The 17,151-nt window shown below is 33.9% G+C and overlaps 1 protein-coding gene and 1 long non-coding RNA gene across 2 annotated transcripts; both read left to right on the plus strand.

Moving 5' to 3' along the window:
* The first annotated feature begins 8,509 nt into the window (after positions 1 to 8,509).
* On the plus strand, positions 8,510 to 9,469 carry LOC131658971 (uncharacterized). The gene has a single exon (XM_058928218.1). The coding sequence runs from the start codon at positions 8,510 to 8,512 to the stop codon at positions 9,467 to 9,469; it is 960 nt and encodes a 319-aa protein (XP_058784201.1).
* Positions 9,470 to 12,907: 3,438 nt separating this feature from the next.
* On the plus strand, positions 12,908 to 15,299 carry LOC131656663 (uncharacterized). The gene is made up of 5 exons (XR_009300233.1): positions 12,908 to 13,397; positions 13,529 to 13,822; positions 14,112 to 14,214; positions 14,641 to 14,702; positions 14,919 to 15,299. It is a non-coding gene; the product is annotated as an uncharacterized LOC131656663 (long non-coding RNA).
* Positions 15,300 to 17,151: the final 1,852 nt, after the last annotated feature.

Raw genomic sequence — 17,151 nt, forward strand, 5'->3', positions numbered from 1 at the left:
CGTCCGCGCACCCGCCAAAAAATGGCGGGTTGGGTTGGGATTTTAGGCCCGCCGCTCGCCAAAATCCGCCCCGCCAAAACCCGCCGCCCGCCATAGCCCGCCCCGCCAATGCCCGCCGTCCGCCAAAGCCCGCCCCTCCTCCAAAATTCCCTCTTTTTTAGTTAATTCTAGTCATTTCAATTCTTGATGGTTTATTTTATATATTTATTTGCAAATATATGTAACATTTTTTTAAGTAAAATTTGTTAAAAAGTTGCTTTTATAAAAAATTGTTGTAAAAAATAAGTGAAAATTTTAATTAAAAGGTAAAAAAAAACTATTAATCTATTAAAAAAATAAAAAAAATACAAATTAAAATAGGCGGGCATGAATTTTATGCCCATTTCACTTGGCGGGTATGCTCGCCCCGCTCGTTTTTTGGCGGGCTTATGGCGGGGCGGGCGGCCTGTTTTGCCACCCCTACATAAGAGATTGGATTGTGGGTTAAGCCCATTAGTAAGAAGGATAGTAAGAGTTAGGATTTTAGAGATTAAACCTCATAACTCATTTTGTGGAAAAGAAGAGAAAGAAGAGAAAGAAGAGAAAGAAGGGGAGAAAGAAGAGAAAGCTATGGCATGAAGAGGAAGAGCTCAATTGAAGGAAGTGAAGCTTTTGCTAAGGTAAGGGTGGGGTTCTTACTTTCTAAGGGTTGGCATGATGATGTATATGGTGGGTTAGATTGTATGTTATTCTCCATGGAAGTTATGTGTAGAGATGTTAGGGTTTATGAATAAATGTGTAAATTGATGATTTGAAATGTGTTTAATTGATGCTTAATGATGTTGTGATGTTAGAAGATCCATAATATGTGTTGTATTTGTGTTTATAACATGTATTCTGTGGTTGTTCGTGATGATTGGTGTTTTCCAGCTTGATTGGGTTGAGTTTGGGGGTTTTTGGATGGGTTTCGTATGCTGTTTTCTGTGTTTGGGGTTTTCTAAAAATCGCCAGTTCGCGCCGCGAACCTCTGTTCGCGCCGCGAACTGTCTGGCAGAAAGTTAGGAATTTTTGAATTCGCTCAGTTCGCGCCGCGAACCCTGTTGGCGCCGCGAACCCTGTTTTGCAGAACTTTTTCTAAACTTTGAAATGATGTAACTTTTGATTCGTAACTCCGTTTTATGCGCCGTTCGAAGCGTTGGAAAGCTAACGCAACGAACTATACCATGATGTAATGAAATGATTAATATGATATAGTTTCCTATCATGTTTGTTAGGATTAAGTGATGAACTATGTTGTGTTAACAAATGAAGTATGCTCCTTGCAATGAATTGTCATAATTGTGTTGTAGTATAACTTGACGTATGTTTTCTTATGATGATACAATGTTATTGAGATGATGATAAGTACCTTCCTTATGATGAATGAGATAATGATGTATGTGATGATATGCGTGATTAATAAAGATGTTGTATGCTATATGCGATTAATTGTGCGTATTTGATATGTATGAGTCGACGATGATGCCATGCGATGACTTAGCAATATATATGAAATTGAATATAACGTGTTATGATGATTACTTGAATTAAGGAATATGATGAATTGTTGTTGTGCACAAAAATGAATTGTTATTGTTTCTATAACATGATGAATTTGTCGTTGTTGTTGTAGACCCTATGGTCACTATTGATAAGTTGTATAATGTTGATAAGTTGTATTGTGATGTATTGTGAGGTGAATTATTGTTGTATGATGATGCAACATAGTGACGTGATTGTGAAGTGATGCATTCTTATGAATGATGATGATTTTGTTGTTGTTGAAGTTCGACATTATATTGATAATGTTCGATGGTGATTTAGACGATGTTGTGACGTATTGTTTATGTGGTTTGTATGGATGTTGCATTTATTGAGTCACATCCATTGCATAAAGAGACGGTGGCCTTAATGGCAAAAGCGACGGTGGCCTTGATGGCAAATAGCGACGGTGTGCCCAATGGCAAATTTTGAGACGGTGGGAGTTTACTCCAAATGGTACCACATGCATTTGCATAAGTCGAGTCACATGTGAATTGCATTTGAGTCTTATTTGATTATGTTCGTGGTGATGTGTTGACTTGATGATGAGATGTTGTCGTGATGTGTTGGAATCTTACTTGTGAATCGCATAAATTGTCATGGTTGATTGTTGACATTGATGTCATTCCATAAGTTGATTATGTTATTTGAATTGTTGAGATGATGATTTGTTTGTTGTGACATGACGATATTTTAATTGTGATTTTGAACATGTTGTCTCAATTGATTAATGACATTGTTGCCATTTTTGAAAGTTGTATTATATTGATAAGTTATTTTGCGATGAAAATATGTTGTGAGATGTTATGTGATGTGAAGTGGTGAAATTATGTATGATCTATATCTCCTATATTAATTATCATGCATTCCTTTATATTGTAAGATATCTCACCCCTTTGCTGATATTTCCCCTACCATGGGAAATGGGCAGGTACTCAAGATTAGTTGTAGATGTTCGAGGTTATTGATGTGAAGTCTTTATGTTGCTTTATGGCTAGTCGAGTTGGTGTCCATTGCTCTGATACGTAGCACTCGGGGGGATTAGTCGTTATTACTTGATTGTTGTATTCTATGATGACATTTGTGATATGTTGAATATAAAGATGTTTATAAGTTGAAATTGGAAGATGTTGGATAAAGTCTTGTTTTCCGAATGCTATGTATCCGTGTTGATTGCAATATGAGTATGTTTGTTGGTTTAAGTCGAATTGTGACATCCCATCTTTGATGAATATTTTTAAATGCACTCTAATTTTCGCTTATAATTGCGGGGTAGATTTGGGGTGTTACAAATGTGAGAAGGAAAAGGCATATTCTTAGTTCACGTCATAGGTTCCCAATTGCCTTTAATTGCCACATTTGAAATACCTCTACTTAACACTTCTTCAACTAAGCAGAATAAAAGAGAAGATAATAGGTCTCCTTGTCTAACACCCCTTGCACATTTAAAGTAAACATGGAGAGATCTATTCACCATAACCGACATGGAAGCAAAGTTAAGAATAATAGATATCAAATTGATGAATTTAGGATAAAAACCAAAACATCTAAGGACCTTGAGTAAGAAATTCCAATCCAAAGTAACGAAAGCCTTATTAACATCCACTTTTATAGCAAGGTTACCATCAAAACTCTTTTTATCCAAAATATTGAACGCCTCAGAAGTCAAACAAAATACAATCTTTTATGTTTCTTCCTCTAATGAATCCTTTTTTGTTCTTTAGAAATCCGGATAGGCATAAAGGAAGCTAACTTATCTGCCAAAATCTTGGAAATAATTTGGAATTACAAATTGGATATAGCAATCGACATATACCTATCCAGAGAATACGCCTCCTTTATCTTGGGTAGAAGCCTGCTGGTGCTGACATTAAAATTCAGGAGAATCCAATTTTGAGAAACGAATTGTACAACAACCTTTGAAACGTCTGTTTGCACACTATTCTAGTATGTTTGGTAAAAGAAACCGCCAAACCCTTTAGACCCAGGGCACTATTCTTGCTAAGACTAAGAATAACATTTTTAATTTCCTCAAATGAAGGACATGCTTTCATGACCAAATTTATTTGATCAGTCATCAAAGAGGTGATAATATATTCCAAATGGGGAAAGTCATGACATGCAGCTATATTAACAAACAAGTTAGAGACATGATTGGTAGCATGTGTGGCAATGCTATCTGGGTCCATGAACATGCTATCTCCATCCTTAAGATGAGTAATGGTGTTATGAGAGCCCTTAATCTTGGTCATTCTATGGAAGAAGGATGTGTTCCTATCACAGTAAGATGCCAAGAAACTCTAGCTTTCTCCTCCCAGAAAATCTCTTCCATCTCAAGCATTTTCTCCAACTCTATCTGAGCACCCTTCTCTTTCTAAATGAGATCTTGAGAATAACTAACATTATGTACAAGCTGTTGAATCTGATTCAAATTTTCAAAACATTCTTTGACATTTTTATACACATTTCCAAAAACATTTTGATTCCAAATTGTTATACGATAGGAAGGATCTAGAAGGGGGGTTGAATAGATCCCTTATTTTAATTTCAAGCTTTTTAAAATAATGCAAAAGCTCTCGGATTCAAACTCGTCTAAACAATCCGTTATTGGAAGGATCGGATATGCGAACCGAATGGATTAAAATAGATGAAATATGAATCAATACAATGCTCAATTTATCAAGCGCTCAAACAAAATCACTGAGTACTTATTACTTCCAATGACTTGTTTAAGGTAAACTCAATAATTTGTGTGTTTGTCAATTTATCAAACACTTGGTGTGCAATATACACCATGTTCTATTTTCCAACAATTGTAGTGATGATGTTACTAGATAGCAATCAAACGGAAAGTTGTGAATTTGTAAAATGCTTTTCAATCAATACACCGATGGTACGAAATGGAAAAGCGACACGCGATTTGTTTAGACAATCCCCCTTGTCGTCCTTAGGGTGCGTATGTTCCTAATTCTAAAATCTAGAATTATTATATATGATATTAAGTTGCAAAGTTTTTACAAGAGAAGAATAGTCACCAATACCCAATTTATAATTGCAGAATTTGATACTATGCTTTTCTCTTCCCTTGATTCGAGTTGAACCAAGTATGTCAAACTCTTCGAACAAACCTCCGGTTAATGCTACTCCTTTGCATGCACTCGATGTTCTGAAAAACTTTCACTCGGATGATTTCGATCGTAAGTAGTGTGACCCAAAATCTTTATTCACAATCCTCCGGTTACCGCTACTTGATTGAGAAAACCCACTGTTTCCCAATCTTTTCACTCGGCTGAATTCGAAGAAGCAAAGACTTGTGCAAAAACCCACCAAATCTTCAAGATCTTGGAGGAAAATATCCCAATAGTTTTATCCAAGAAAAAATCCACACTTGCACTACCCAAATCTAAAACTTAATCTTCAACTTGAACGTTATCAACACAGCTCTACACTTTGATCAACAAAAATGTTATGTGTAATTGTTGATGAATACATGAGAGGTTTAAGATGATGAGGCACAATGTGTATATCTTTCATTTTTCTTATACTTTCTGAAAATGAGATCTACCAAGTATATATGTGTTAACCAATGACTAAAGACCAAATAACATAGGGGGAAATAGACCTAAAGCAACAAACGATCGACCGCTATAGAGAGACAATCGGTGTGAGCGCTCCCAAGATAGGTGAGATGAAATTTCTTTCAATGATTTGTCGACCCCTGCAGGGCATGTGTTAATGCAAGCTGAGAAACTTAAACTCCCAGTATGAGTAGACCAATGGGTTGACGTAAGCACTCCCGAGGGTGGTAGAATGATCTTTGAAAAGGTCATGCATCGACCGCTGCAGGGTGTAACACCCCCAATTCTATACTAAACAAATAAGGCATACATTCACATAAATCAAAGTAAAGAAGCATGCATCTCACGAGGGTGTTACACATATTTCAAAATAAAACAACATGCAATGGTCATTTCCGAATAACACGGGATTTAAAGCAACATGCAAAAACACAGCAGAATAATCATCTCATCAAATAAATTGTAAAATTGGATGATTCCCATACATCATCCACCATATCTCAATATTTCAGCTCAAGGTCATTCATCAACAAAATAACGTATTCAAATACGAAATACAATAAGAGTAAACAATTATCTCATACCAACGAGTTATAAAATATAAACCCAATCCCATGTGTTACATTTGACTAGAGCACAAGTGACTACTTAGTCACGACACCTTACAAGAGATCTAAATTTCTAAGCTAAGCCTCCTTCGAAGCATCGCTATCCATGAAACCTGCACGTTACCAACAAAGGATAACATTCAAACAGAAGGGTGAGAATTCAAATTCTAATTGAAAATATAATAATGGGAAAATGCAACATAAGTAAGCATACATTTCACAATTTTTCACTCCTCTCAAAACATGCATTTATCTCCAATATAAAGTTAACATGTTTAATACAATTAAGTATCACAATCAAATTCACAACCTCATATATTGATGATTTACATATATACACATATATCACTCATACACACACACACACACACACACACACATATATATATATATATATATATATATATATATATATATATATATATATATATATATATATATTTCACATTCCATATCAAATATGTATTAATCACATATATCTCAATCTCACCACATTCCCTAATTCATATCAAATGATTCATCATTCCACATAATCAAACATGATTACTAAACAATGTACATAATTATATTTCACCAACATATAGATTCTAAGTACATATAATTTCACATCTACATTACATATGTTTCAATCACATATATCACAATCATAACACAACAATCATTCATATCAAATGAATCATCAAATTCACTTATCACATCTCATACACACATAACATAATCACACAACACATTTACACCGACACGTGCGACTCAACTGTGACTTTATGCAACATGAAATGTGGATCCCTGCTTGTTATCATTACGGTAAACCGATTGCCACTCTCTACGGACAAGATAACCATCTTAAAGCTCCATTCGGCGTTAAGCTTTCAAATCCCATTCGGTATTAGATTTGGGACAAGTAAATAATCCTCTCGAGATTACCCAACATTGCCACTTTCAAAGACTCGTGCTTGTGTACGTGTGCAACAAAACAAGACTCATGCATTTAAGACGATATCTCTATCTCTTAAACTATACAATCACATCTTTACAACTTTGCACAATATTACACAACATGACATTCAACTCAATCTCAAGCATCAATTAGCATTTAGCAATCAATCACATAATTCACGGTTATCATATCACATAATGCATCCATGAACATTGATCATGCACAATTCATCCATAACATACACATATAATTACATGTTATTCTCAATTAACATCATAATTAAATTAAACAATTGCCAACCAATCCTACTCTATCATATAGACAATTATTTAAGCTTCACCATGCTTCAAACGGCACATAAAAAGGAGTTACGTATCAAAAGTTATGCTAATTCTAAGTTACAAACATTTTTCCAAAATACACAGTGGAACTCGGTTCCTCCCCATGTGGGAACCAGGTTTTGACTTCCTAAAAAGCTCGTTTATGGTTTTTACTATGGAAAACCGGGTTGGCACATCTGGGAACCGGTTCCCACGTAACAGTAGCATAAAAATCAATAGTTTTGACAGCAAAACACATTTCATATCATCCCCAATCCAACCCAAACAAACATAAGCATTTAGAATCATCAAATCAACTTATTAAACACCCATTCCATGCAACCATAACATCATTTATCACCACATAACAATATAACAACAAGAGATTCACAAAATGAGCAAAAGTTACATAAACTCTAACATTTCCAAATCTATGAAATTGAAAGATGAAGAGATTCACATACACAACAACATTTACCCAATCATAGATTCTACAAGAACTTGGATTCAAACTCTTACCTTATCTCTTAGTCCACCCTCTTGATGATTCTACAACCCCCCTTCTCTCTTCTATGTTCTTCTTCTTTTTCTCTATCTTTCTCTTCTTTCTATTTTCTCTCTTTTACAAAATTATGAAAAATGACCTAACTCTCTCACTATCTTCCCCTCTAATTTGGGCTTAACCACTACAAAAAACCGGGTAAATTACGGCGGTTTATTTAGGGCGGTTATTAAAACCGACACTTTGTACCGTAAATTATGGGGGTTAAGTGAACCGACATAATATGATAAAGATTGTGGCGTTTTTAACCGCCAAATTTATTATTTTTTTTTAACAAGCAATTTGTTAAACCACACACACGCACACTTAACCGCCAAATTTATAAAATAGAATTACACTTAAGTGACCCGTGAACAACCGTTCGTTTCCTACTTTTAGTTTTGGCTCACCTTTCATTTTTCTATAATTTTCAAGATTTTAATAATACTTTTTTAGGATTAATTTGTGTTGGAATTAAATCAAGTTAAATTAAAACTTTCTAGAATATTGAAGAAAGTGATTAGAAGACATAATTTAAATATTTAGACTTATTAATCACTACGTAATAGCCTTAGCTTTTGTCATCCTTAGTCATTAAGAAAGAATGCCATTTGTGCAACATGCAACAAACCGACAAGCAACAAACTGCCAATGAAATGTGATAGCTTTGCTTAGTGGAGACAAGTAACTTAATTGTTAAGTATAGAAAAGCCTATAAAAGGCATGCATTATGTACATGTAAAAAATATCAAGTATCAAATATATGAAGTAGAGTATTAAAAGAAAATCACTTCCTCTGGTATTTAGTTGAGTTTATTTTTTGTCTTATTAGAATATCAAATTGGTATCAGAGCAGGTTAGGTCCTGCTAGTGTGAGTGTCAAAAAAAAATATTTTTTTTGAGTGTGTGAGGAACAAAAGATTTCTCATTGTGTCAAAAATTATTGTGAGTATTTTTTGAGAGATATGGCAAATTACAATTTTGTCTGGTCTGGTCCAAAATTAACCGCAGAGTTAGATTTCAGTTACTCGAAACTGTTGATGACAACACATTTAAAAGCTCACAATGTTTGGAGCTTTGTAGATCCTGGTTTACAAGAAGGAGCTGATGAAGTTGCTCGTAGAAGGGACCAATTGGCACTTTCACAAATTCATCAAGGAATTGATTACTCAATATTTGGAAAAATAACAAATGGCAAAACTGCTAAAGAAGCATGGGACATATTGAAGCTGTCACATAAAGGAGTAGAGAAAGCTCAGAAGTCCAAATTACAATCGTTGCGTAGAGAATACGAAAGGTACGAAATGTCTAATTTAGAAACAGTAGAACAATATTTTTCTCGTGTTATAAATCTCGTCAACAAGATGCGAGTATATGGAGAAGATATTCCAGATAGCAAAGTGGTAGAAAAAATTCTACGTACGATGCCGATGAAGTTTGACCATGTGGTGACTACAATAATTGAGTCCCACGATACAGATACTCTGTCTGTAGTAGAATTACAGGGAAGCATTGAAAGTCATGTCAATAGAATATTAGAAAAGACTGAAAAAGTGGTAAAAGAAGAAGCTTTAAAGAGTCAGGTGAATTTCAACAACACTTCTGAGTCAAGTCATATTGTAGAAGAAAGAGGTCAAAATACTTTCAACAGAGGAAGAGGAAATTTTAGAGGTAGAGGCCGAGGAAATTATGGAGGAAGAGGACGTGGCAACTTTAACCAATGGAGAGACAATAATTTCAATCAATCCAATCAAGGAAGAGGTGGAAATAATTTTGGATACAACAATCGTGGTCGAGGAAACAATTTTGGATTCAACAACCGTGGTCGAGGAAGAGGCATCTACAACCAAGAAAGGACGAATTATAGTTGTTATCACTGTGGAAAGTTTGGACACAAAGCAGCTGATTGCAGATACAAACATTAGGCAAATGTGGCAGAAAGTTCGTATCAAAATACAGGTGAGTACTTTGAAAATCCACAAAATTTATTTTTGGCCAGTAATACATTTTCTGAGGAAGAGGATATATGGTATCTGGATACTGGATGTAGTAATCATATGTGTGGGAAAAAGGAATTATTTTCTTCTCTAAACGAAACGGTAAAATCTACCGTAAAGTTTGGAAACAATTCAAATATTCCAATTTTGGGAAAAGGCCGAATTGCTATCAGGTTGAAAGATGGAACTCAAAACTTTATTGGTGATGTTTTCTATGCTCCTGGTCTTCATCACAATCTCTTGAGTATGGGACAATTGTCGGAGAAAGGTTATAACATGCAGATTCACAATGGTTTTTGCACGTTGATCGATATAAATGGCAGATTCATCACAAAGGTAAGAATGACACCAAATCGCTTATTTCCTTTGAAAATTCAACATGAAAAATTTCCTTGCTTGAGTTCTATCATTCCAAATGATGATTGGTTGTGGCACATGAGATTTGGTCACTTTCATTTTTCTAGCTTGAATTACCTGTCGAGAAAAGAATATGTTTCTGGATTGCCTGTTGTGATTATTCCAAATGGAGTATGTGAGACTTGTCAAATTGGAAAGAAGCATAGAGATTCCTTTCCAACTGGAATGTCTTGGCGAGCGAAGAAGCTGCTAGAGATCATTCATTCAGACTTGTGTTCAGTGGAAATACCAACACTAGGTGGTTGTAAGTACTTTATTACCTTTATTGATGATTTTAGTAGAAAGGCTTGGGTGTATTTCTTGAAACAAAAATCAGAAGCATGTGATGCCTTTAAGACATTCAAGGCATTTGTAGAAAAACAAAGTGGTTGTAGAATCAAAGCATTGAGAACAGATAGAGGCCAAGAATACCTCGCTGGTACAAGTTTCTTTGAGCAACATGGAATTGAGCATCAATTAACAAAAAGGTACACACCTCAACAGAATGGAGTTGCTGAAAGAAATAATAGAACGATCATGGATATGGTGAGATGCATGTTGAAAGCTAAACAAATGCCTAAGGAATTTTGGGCAGAAGCTGTTGCTGCTGCAGTTTATATTTTAAACAGGTGTCCAACAAAAAGTGTTCAACAAAAGACTCCCGAAGAAGCTTGGAATGGAAGAAGGCCATCAATCCGACACCTTAGAGTTTTTGGATGTATTGCATATGCTCATGTACCAGATCAATTGAGAAAGAAGTTAGATGACTAAGGAGAAAGATGTATCTTTGTTGGTTATAGTTCAAACTCAAAGGCCTATAAGCTTTACAATCCAGAGACAAAGAAAGTGATTATTAGTCGAGATGTGACTTTTGATGAAGGAGGAATGTGGGATTGGTCCTCAAAGTCACAAACAGATCCAATAGTGACTTCAAATGATTACGAAGAGGTGAATGAATATAATCTAACCCGTGATGAGCCAGAGACATCCAACAGACAACATACAACGCCTGATGAGCCAGAAACATCCAACAGACAACAAAGGCCGCGTAGATTACCAGCCAGACTGCAAGATTGTGTTTTGGGCAATGATAATGATCCATCTGATGAGGAGATTATCAACTTTGCTTTATTTGCAGATTGTGAGCCATTTACTTTTGAAGAAGCAGCTGATGATGAAAATTGGAGAAAAGCCATGAATGAAGAAATCAATGCAATTGAGAAGAATCAAACATGGGAGCTGACAGAGTTACCAGTAGACAAGAAAGCTATAGGAGTGAAGTGGGTGTATAAGACAAAGTACAAACCCAGTGGTGAGATTGATCGCTATAAAGCAAGGTTGGTGGCAAAAGGATACAAGCAAAAACCAGGTATTGATTATTTTGAGGTATTTGCTCCTGTTGCAAGGTTAGATACAATTAGAATGCTTATTTCAATATCAGCTCAAAATAGTTGGAAAATACATCAAATGGATGTTAAGTCTGCATTTCTTAATGGATATCTGGAAGAAGAAGTGTATGTTGAGCAGCATGCAGGATATTTGGTCAAAGGAAAGGAGGATAAAGTCTATAGATTGAAGAAAGCATTATATGGTTTGAAGCAGGCGCCAAGAGCTTGGTATAACAAGATTGATTCTTATTTTGTGAAGAATGGTTTTCAGAGATGTCCTCACGAGCACACATTATATATCAAATACATTGATCCTGGAGATGTTCTTATTGTGTGCCTATATGTTGATGACTTGATTTTCACTGGAAATAGTTCAGAGATGATTACAAAATTCAGGGAGGCTATGATTCAACATTTTGAAATGACAGATTTGGGCCTAATGTCCTATTTCCTTGGCATTGAGGTCGTCCAACAAGATGATGGAATTTTCATATCTCAAAAGAAGTATGCAAGTGATATTTTGAAGAAGTTCAAGATGGAGCATTCAAAGCCAATTTACACACCCGTTGAAGAAAAGTTAAAGCTGACAAGAGAAAATGATGGAAAGAGGGTAGGCTCAACCCAATATAAAAGTTTGATTGGAAGTCTGAGATATCTGACTGCAACAAGACCAGATATAGTATATGGAGTTGGATTACTCAGCAGATTCATGGAAGAACCATGTGTTAGCCATTTACAAGGAGCAAAGAGGATTCTTCGTTATATCAAAGGTACTCTGACCGAAGGTATTTTTTATGCTAGTAATAATGATGTGGAACTTGTTGGATACACAGATAGTGATTGGGCTGGAGATATAGAAACAAGAAAAAGCACGCCAGGGTATGCATTTCATTTGGGCACAGGTGCAATTTCATGGTCTTCAAAGAAACAACCAGTTGTTGCACTTCCTACTGCTGAAGCTGAATATATTGCAGCAACCAGTTGTGCTACTCAAACAGTATGGATGAGAAGAATTTTAGAAGTGATACATCAGAAACAGAATAATCCTACAAAGATATATTGCGACAATAAGTCGGCAATTGCACTGAGTAAGAATCCAGTTTTTCATGGACGTTCCAAGCATATTGATATTCGGTTTCATAAGATAAGAGAGTTGATAGCAGAGAAAGAAGTGGTGATCGAGTACTGTCCCACAGAAGACCAAATTGCAGATATATTTACAAAACCTCTGAAGATTGAACTATTTTACAAATTGAAGAAAATGCTTGGAATGATACAAACTTGATTTAAGGGAGGCAATGTTGGAATTAAATCAAGTTAAATTAAAACTTTCTAGAATATTGAAGAAAGTGATTAGAAGACATAATTTAAATATTTAGACTTATTAATCACTAAGTAATAGCCTTAGCTTTTGTCATCCTTAGTCATTAAGAAAGAATGCCATTTGTGCAACATGCAACAAACCGACATGCAACAAACCGCCAATGAAATGTGATAGCTTTGCTTAGTGGAGACAAGTAACTTAATTGTTAAATATAGAAAAGCCTATGAAAGACATGCATTATGTACATGTAAAAAATATCAAATATATGAAGTAGAGTATTAAAAGAAAATCACTTCCTCTGTTATTTAGTTGAGTTTATTTTTTATGTCTTATTAGAATATCAATTTGTTTTTCCATTGCAGCTGAAAACACTCCCCTCGAAAACCCATAACCCTTATTTTTCTCCGAAAAACTCTAAACCTTCGTCTTCCCAAAATTCCATAACCCTTTTTCTTCTTGTTTCTGGTGTTTTTTTAGAGGAAACAAACCACTTTACCTGCGCATCACATCCAACTCCTTTCCCCTTTCGACCTTCCAATTTTCTTTTTTTATTATTCTTCCCCAAATAGGGAACCCTAATTTTTGTTTTATCCCAATCTTAGAAATTGATATCTTCATTATTTCTGATGTTAGATTAGCGTAGCCATTGCTATAATATTTTTAAGTTATTGTGGTAAACGATGAGAGTCCTTATGGCACTCATGATATTGTAAAACAATTGCAACAAGTTTACGGAGAAGATCAGATTGTAAGTAGTGGCCTTTACACATTGATTTTTCATAGATAAATTACTATAAAATTGTGATATGTTCTATTTTTTGGGATCTCTCCCACCTCTCTGTATAATTAGAATAACCATGTTTATTCTTGTGGTTGCAGCTGTTAACAAAGACACTTAGGAAGATGGGTTTAGGTATGTACCTGATGCTTTTACTCAATGATCTTGATAAATTGGCATTTGACGTTGCAGGAATGACCTATACTCATGGAATGAAGCATGCATCTGGAAATTTTGTTGGCATTATGGAAATTCGGTAGATAAAGCAGGGACTAGCTTCGTCAAGTTTGAAAACTGCATTTGATGAATAGTATAGGAAACAAATTTGGCTGTTTGTATCCGATCCGAAACTGCAATATGAAATTGTTGTCTGCAACAGGAGCCTGAATAGATGGGTACCACAATTCTACTCCTACCTTGACTAGTGATATCATTACTTGAATTAGATTTATATTAGAATCTTCATTATGGCATGATTTGACTTGGGAATAGATAAAATAATTATTGGGGTTTAGGAGATGATGATTAATGCATAGATGATTGTTTTACTTCATGGATCAACAATCTGTTTCAATGTTGACGTTTCAGCGTCTTTTCTCCCCTATGACTTAATTTTCTTATAGTTTTTAATTTTATTTTCCGACTGAAATCGTGAAAAGTTTTATATAAATGATTTTTTTGCAGATTGTCAATCTTCTTCTGCATCTGTATCATAACTTAGATGGTTGAAGATTTCATTTCCAGAATTGGAGTCCTCTTTGCAAATGATGATCAACTTGTTAAACTGGTAAAGTCTACTACATTTTCCTAGTCACTTTAAGACATATTACATTAGCACAACTTAGTATAAACCAAATTAAAGAGAGACATGTTTATTATTTATCATGAGTTGTTTTAACATCTCTATATAGTATCTCTATAAAATAAATATGTTTATTGTTTATGGTCTACATTACTTTAGCATTGAGATTACTTTTGGCTGTTCTTCTATAATGATATTTTTAGATATTAACATCCATTTTGGTGATGAGATATAGTTTCAGAGTATACTCATTTTGGGAGAGAGGCCAATTGAAATAACAGAACGTAGATATTACATAAATTAATTCAACAATTGCTTAAGATTTTTATATATTGAATTTGAAACCATTAGAAACAATATATTATTCTATATGATCTTAGACTGATGCAGACTGTATAATCTGTTTTGTAGCTGCTCAGAGTATGGCACTTCAGCTTTATTAGATCTAAACATGTCTACCTAAAGATTCTATGGTAAGTGGTAACTGTATGATTACTATTTTTTGAAACACAAACATAGTTTTGGCATTAAGAAAAAGGAAAAATATAAGGTTTAGGCTTTTCATAAAAACTAATTATAGTTTCATTGTTGTTATAAACATTTCTCTCATGATATTGATCAAACTCTACAATTGTCATAAAAGATGGTATCTCATTTGATCTGACACCACTTATCTTTTTTTTTTTAAGATTTTAAAGCTAGCTTTTCAGGAGAGGAGATAAAGAGTCAACTTCAAGACATTGTGTTAATTATATATACTTGATTGTCATTTTTATAAGAAATTAGAGATAAAGAATATTAATTCTATAGAGAATTGTTTTAAGAGTTTCATTGTAATCTCTTAGTTTCAAAACAATTTTAGTACTATTTAATTATGATTTCTATGTACTTTTTTCTTAATGTTCTTGACATGATATGTACAACTCTTGGTTTATGTTGGATAGGATATAGATTTGGTTTCATGTTTTACTGTGTTCGTGGTTAGTGAATGGTGGCTTCAACATTTAGGGGTTGATTGGTAGAAACCCTTCCCTTATCTATTGTTAATGTAAAATATCTCTTTTGCACAATTTGTATTTAAATAGTAACGGGTATTTAATAGCAGTTAATTATATATATTTTTTGTAATCCAATGCATATTATGGCGGTTTAAACTGACTTAATATGGATAATTCATTATGCTAACAGTGTACATTATGGCGGTTTAAACTGACAATATTAACAGATAAGTAACCGCTAGATTAAACTATGAACATTGCGGCGTTTTGCATGGCGGTTGTATGTAAACCGTCAGTTTTTACCTAGCGGCAGCAAAATATACAGCGTTTTTTTAGTTTAACCCAATTATTACCCAACACTTATTACTAATTAGGCCCAACAACTTATATCTCCTAATCTACTTTTAATATAATAAAGTACATGACATATGAAATTCTTTCATTATCCCTCTAATCACCAATTTGAGGGTGATATTCGGGGACAAAACCGTAATTGGATCTCCTTTAATATTTTAATTAAAAATATATATTCCTTAATCATTGCATACCCTTTCAATTGTCCATTTTATTTTCCATCATTAATACTAACGTGGGGCCTTTGTATTGGAATTGTGCAAATCTTCTTGGATACAGCAAAACCTCCTCCACGCTTTTTCTCTTTGGTTTTTGAAAAACCCTTAAACTTTCTCTCATTGATATATATATATATATATATATATATATATATATATATATATATATATATATATATATATATATATATATATATATATATATATATATATATATATATATATATATATTATGGCTTTTGATTTCAACCTGCAAACCCTAAATTACAAACCATTACATTTGGCTCATCTTCCTATTCTATTACCCCCATCGATTTTAACATGTCCCTTTCATTCCTTGATTTCATTCTCCACACATTGAAGGTTCGTCAAAATCCTGCATCTTCCATTCATAGTTTTTCTTTAATTTCTAAAATCATTATCAAGTTGCAAATCAAAAGGTATCTTCTTTTTTATTCGATAATAATAACAATCAATTATGTTATCAAACTACAAAATTCAATTGATAATTTTTTCTTCAATTTTTCAACTTTAGGTTATCGTTCTTTATCTAACCCCGAATTTTATCATTTCTTTGAACATGGTTGTGGATTCAACAATTTCGGTAAAGACGCAAAAACACTTCGATTCATAGAATAAATGACTCAAAAGGCCGATGTCCTTCAATAAAGGGTACTGGGTGAGATTTAAACTTTGCATTTTTGGATTTTTCAGATCTGAATTCTAAACTTTACATGCTTGCATTTTTTGATTTTTTTTTCAATTTTTCAGGTATATGCACGTTGTTAAAATATATATTGTACTGTTACATGTTGTTACAGTTTTTTATTAATGTTGATCGTGTTTTCTGGATGGATTTGTGTTGCTGTCTTGATATTGGAGAGTTATTTTTCCACGTTGCTGTCATGAATTTTAATCCAGAACTTTCATCAATAATATAGCAAGTTTGAATTACTTTAGGAAAATTTCCCAGGTTTAATGTTCGATTTATTTTCGGTAAGATTTATTTTGTTTACTTTTTCATTTTCAATCTTTCTTTTCTCCTCCTTGAGATTCTTTATTTTTTATTTGTCATTCGTTTTCTTTTCTTAGGTTTAATACTTCAAATTAAGTTAGCTTTGCTTATACGCAGTTTAAAAGGTTTTCACTTTGCTTAACAATTTTATAGATTGAAGAGATAGAGCACGGGGAAGACTGAAGATATTGTCTTATCTAAGATTTTTGAGTTCCCAAATTACTTATATTTTTCAACATTGATTGTTACCCGTATGTTTTTCCTCTGTAGACATTGTTTAAAAAAGTTATGGTTTTTTTTAAGGAAAGAGTTGGACTTTATATAGTGGTGTTTGCTA

The sequence above is a fragment of the Vicia villosa genome, linkage group LG3, assembly GCF_029867415.1.
Source record: "Vicia villosa cultivar HV-30 ecotype Madison, WI linkage group LG3, Vvil1.0, whole genome shotgun sequence".
In the NCBI taxonomy this organism is placed as follows: domain Eukaryota; kingdom Viridiplantae; phylum Streptophyta; class Magnoliopsida; order Fabales; family Fabaceae; genus Vicia; species Vicia villosa.

Bases quoted from the DNA above. Each gene is read 5' to 3' on its own strand.
- LOC131658971 (XM_058928218.1), top strand. From the start codon at position 8,510: ATGGCAAATTACAATTTTGTCTGGTCTGGTCCAAAATTAACCGCAGAG.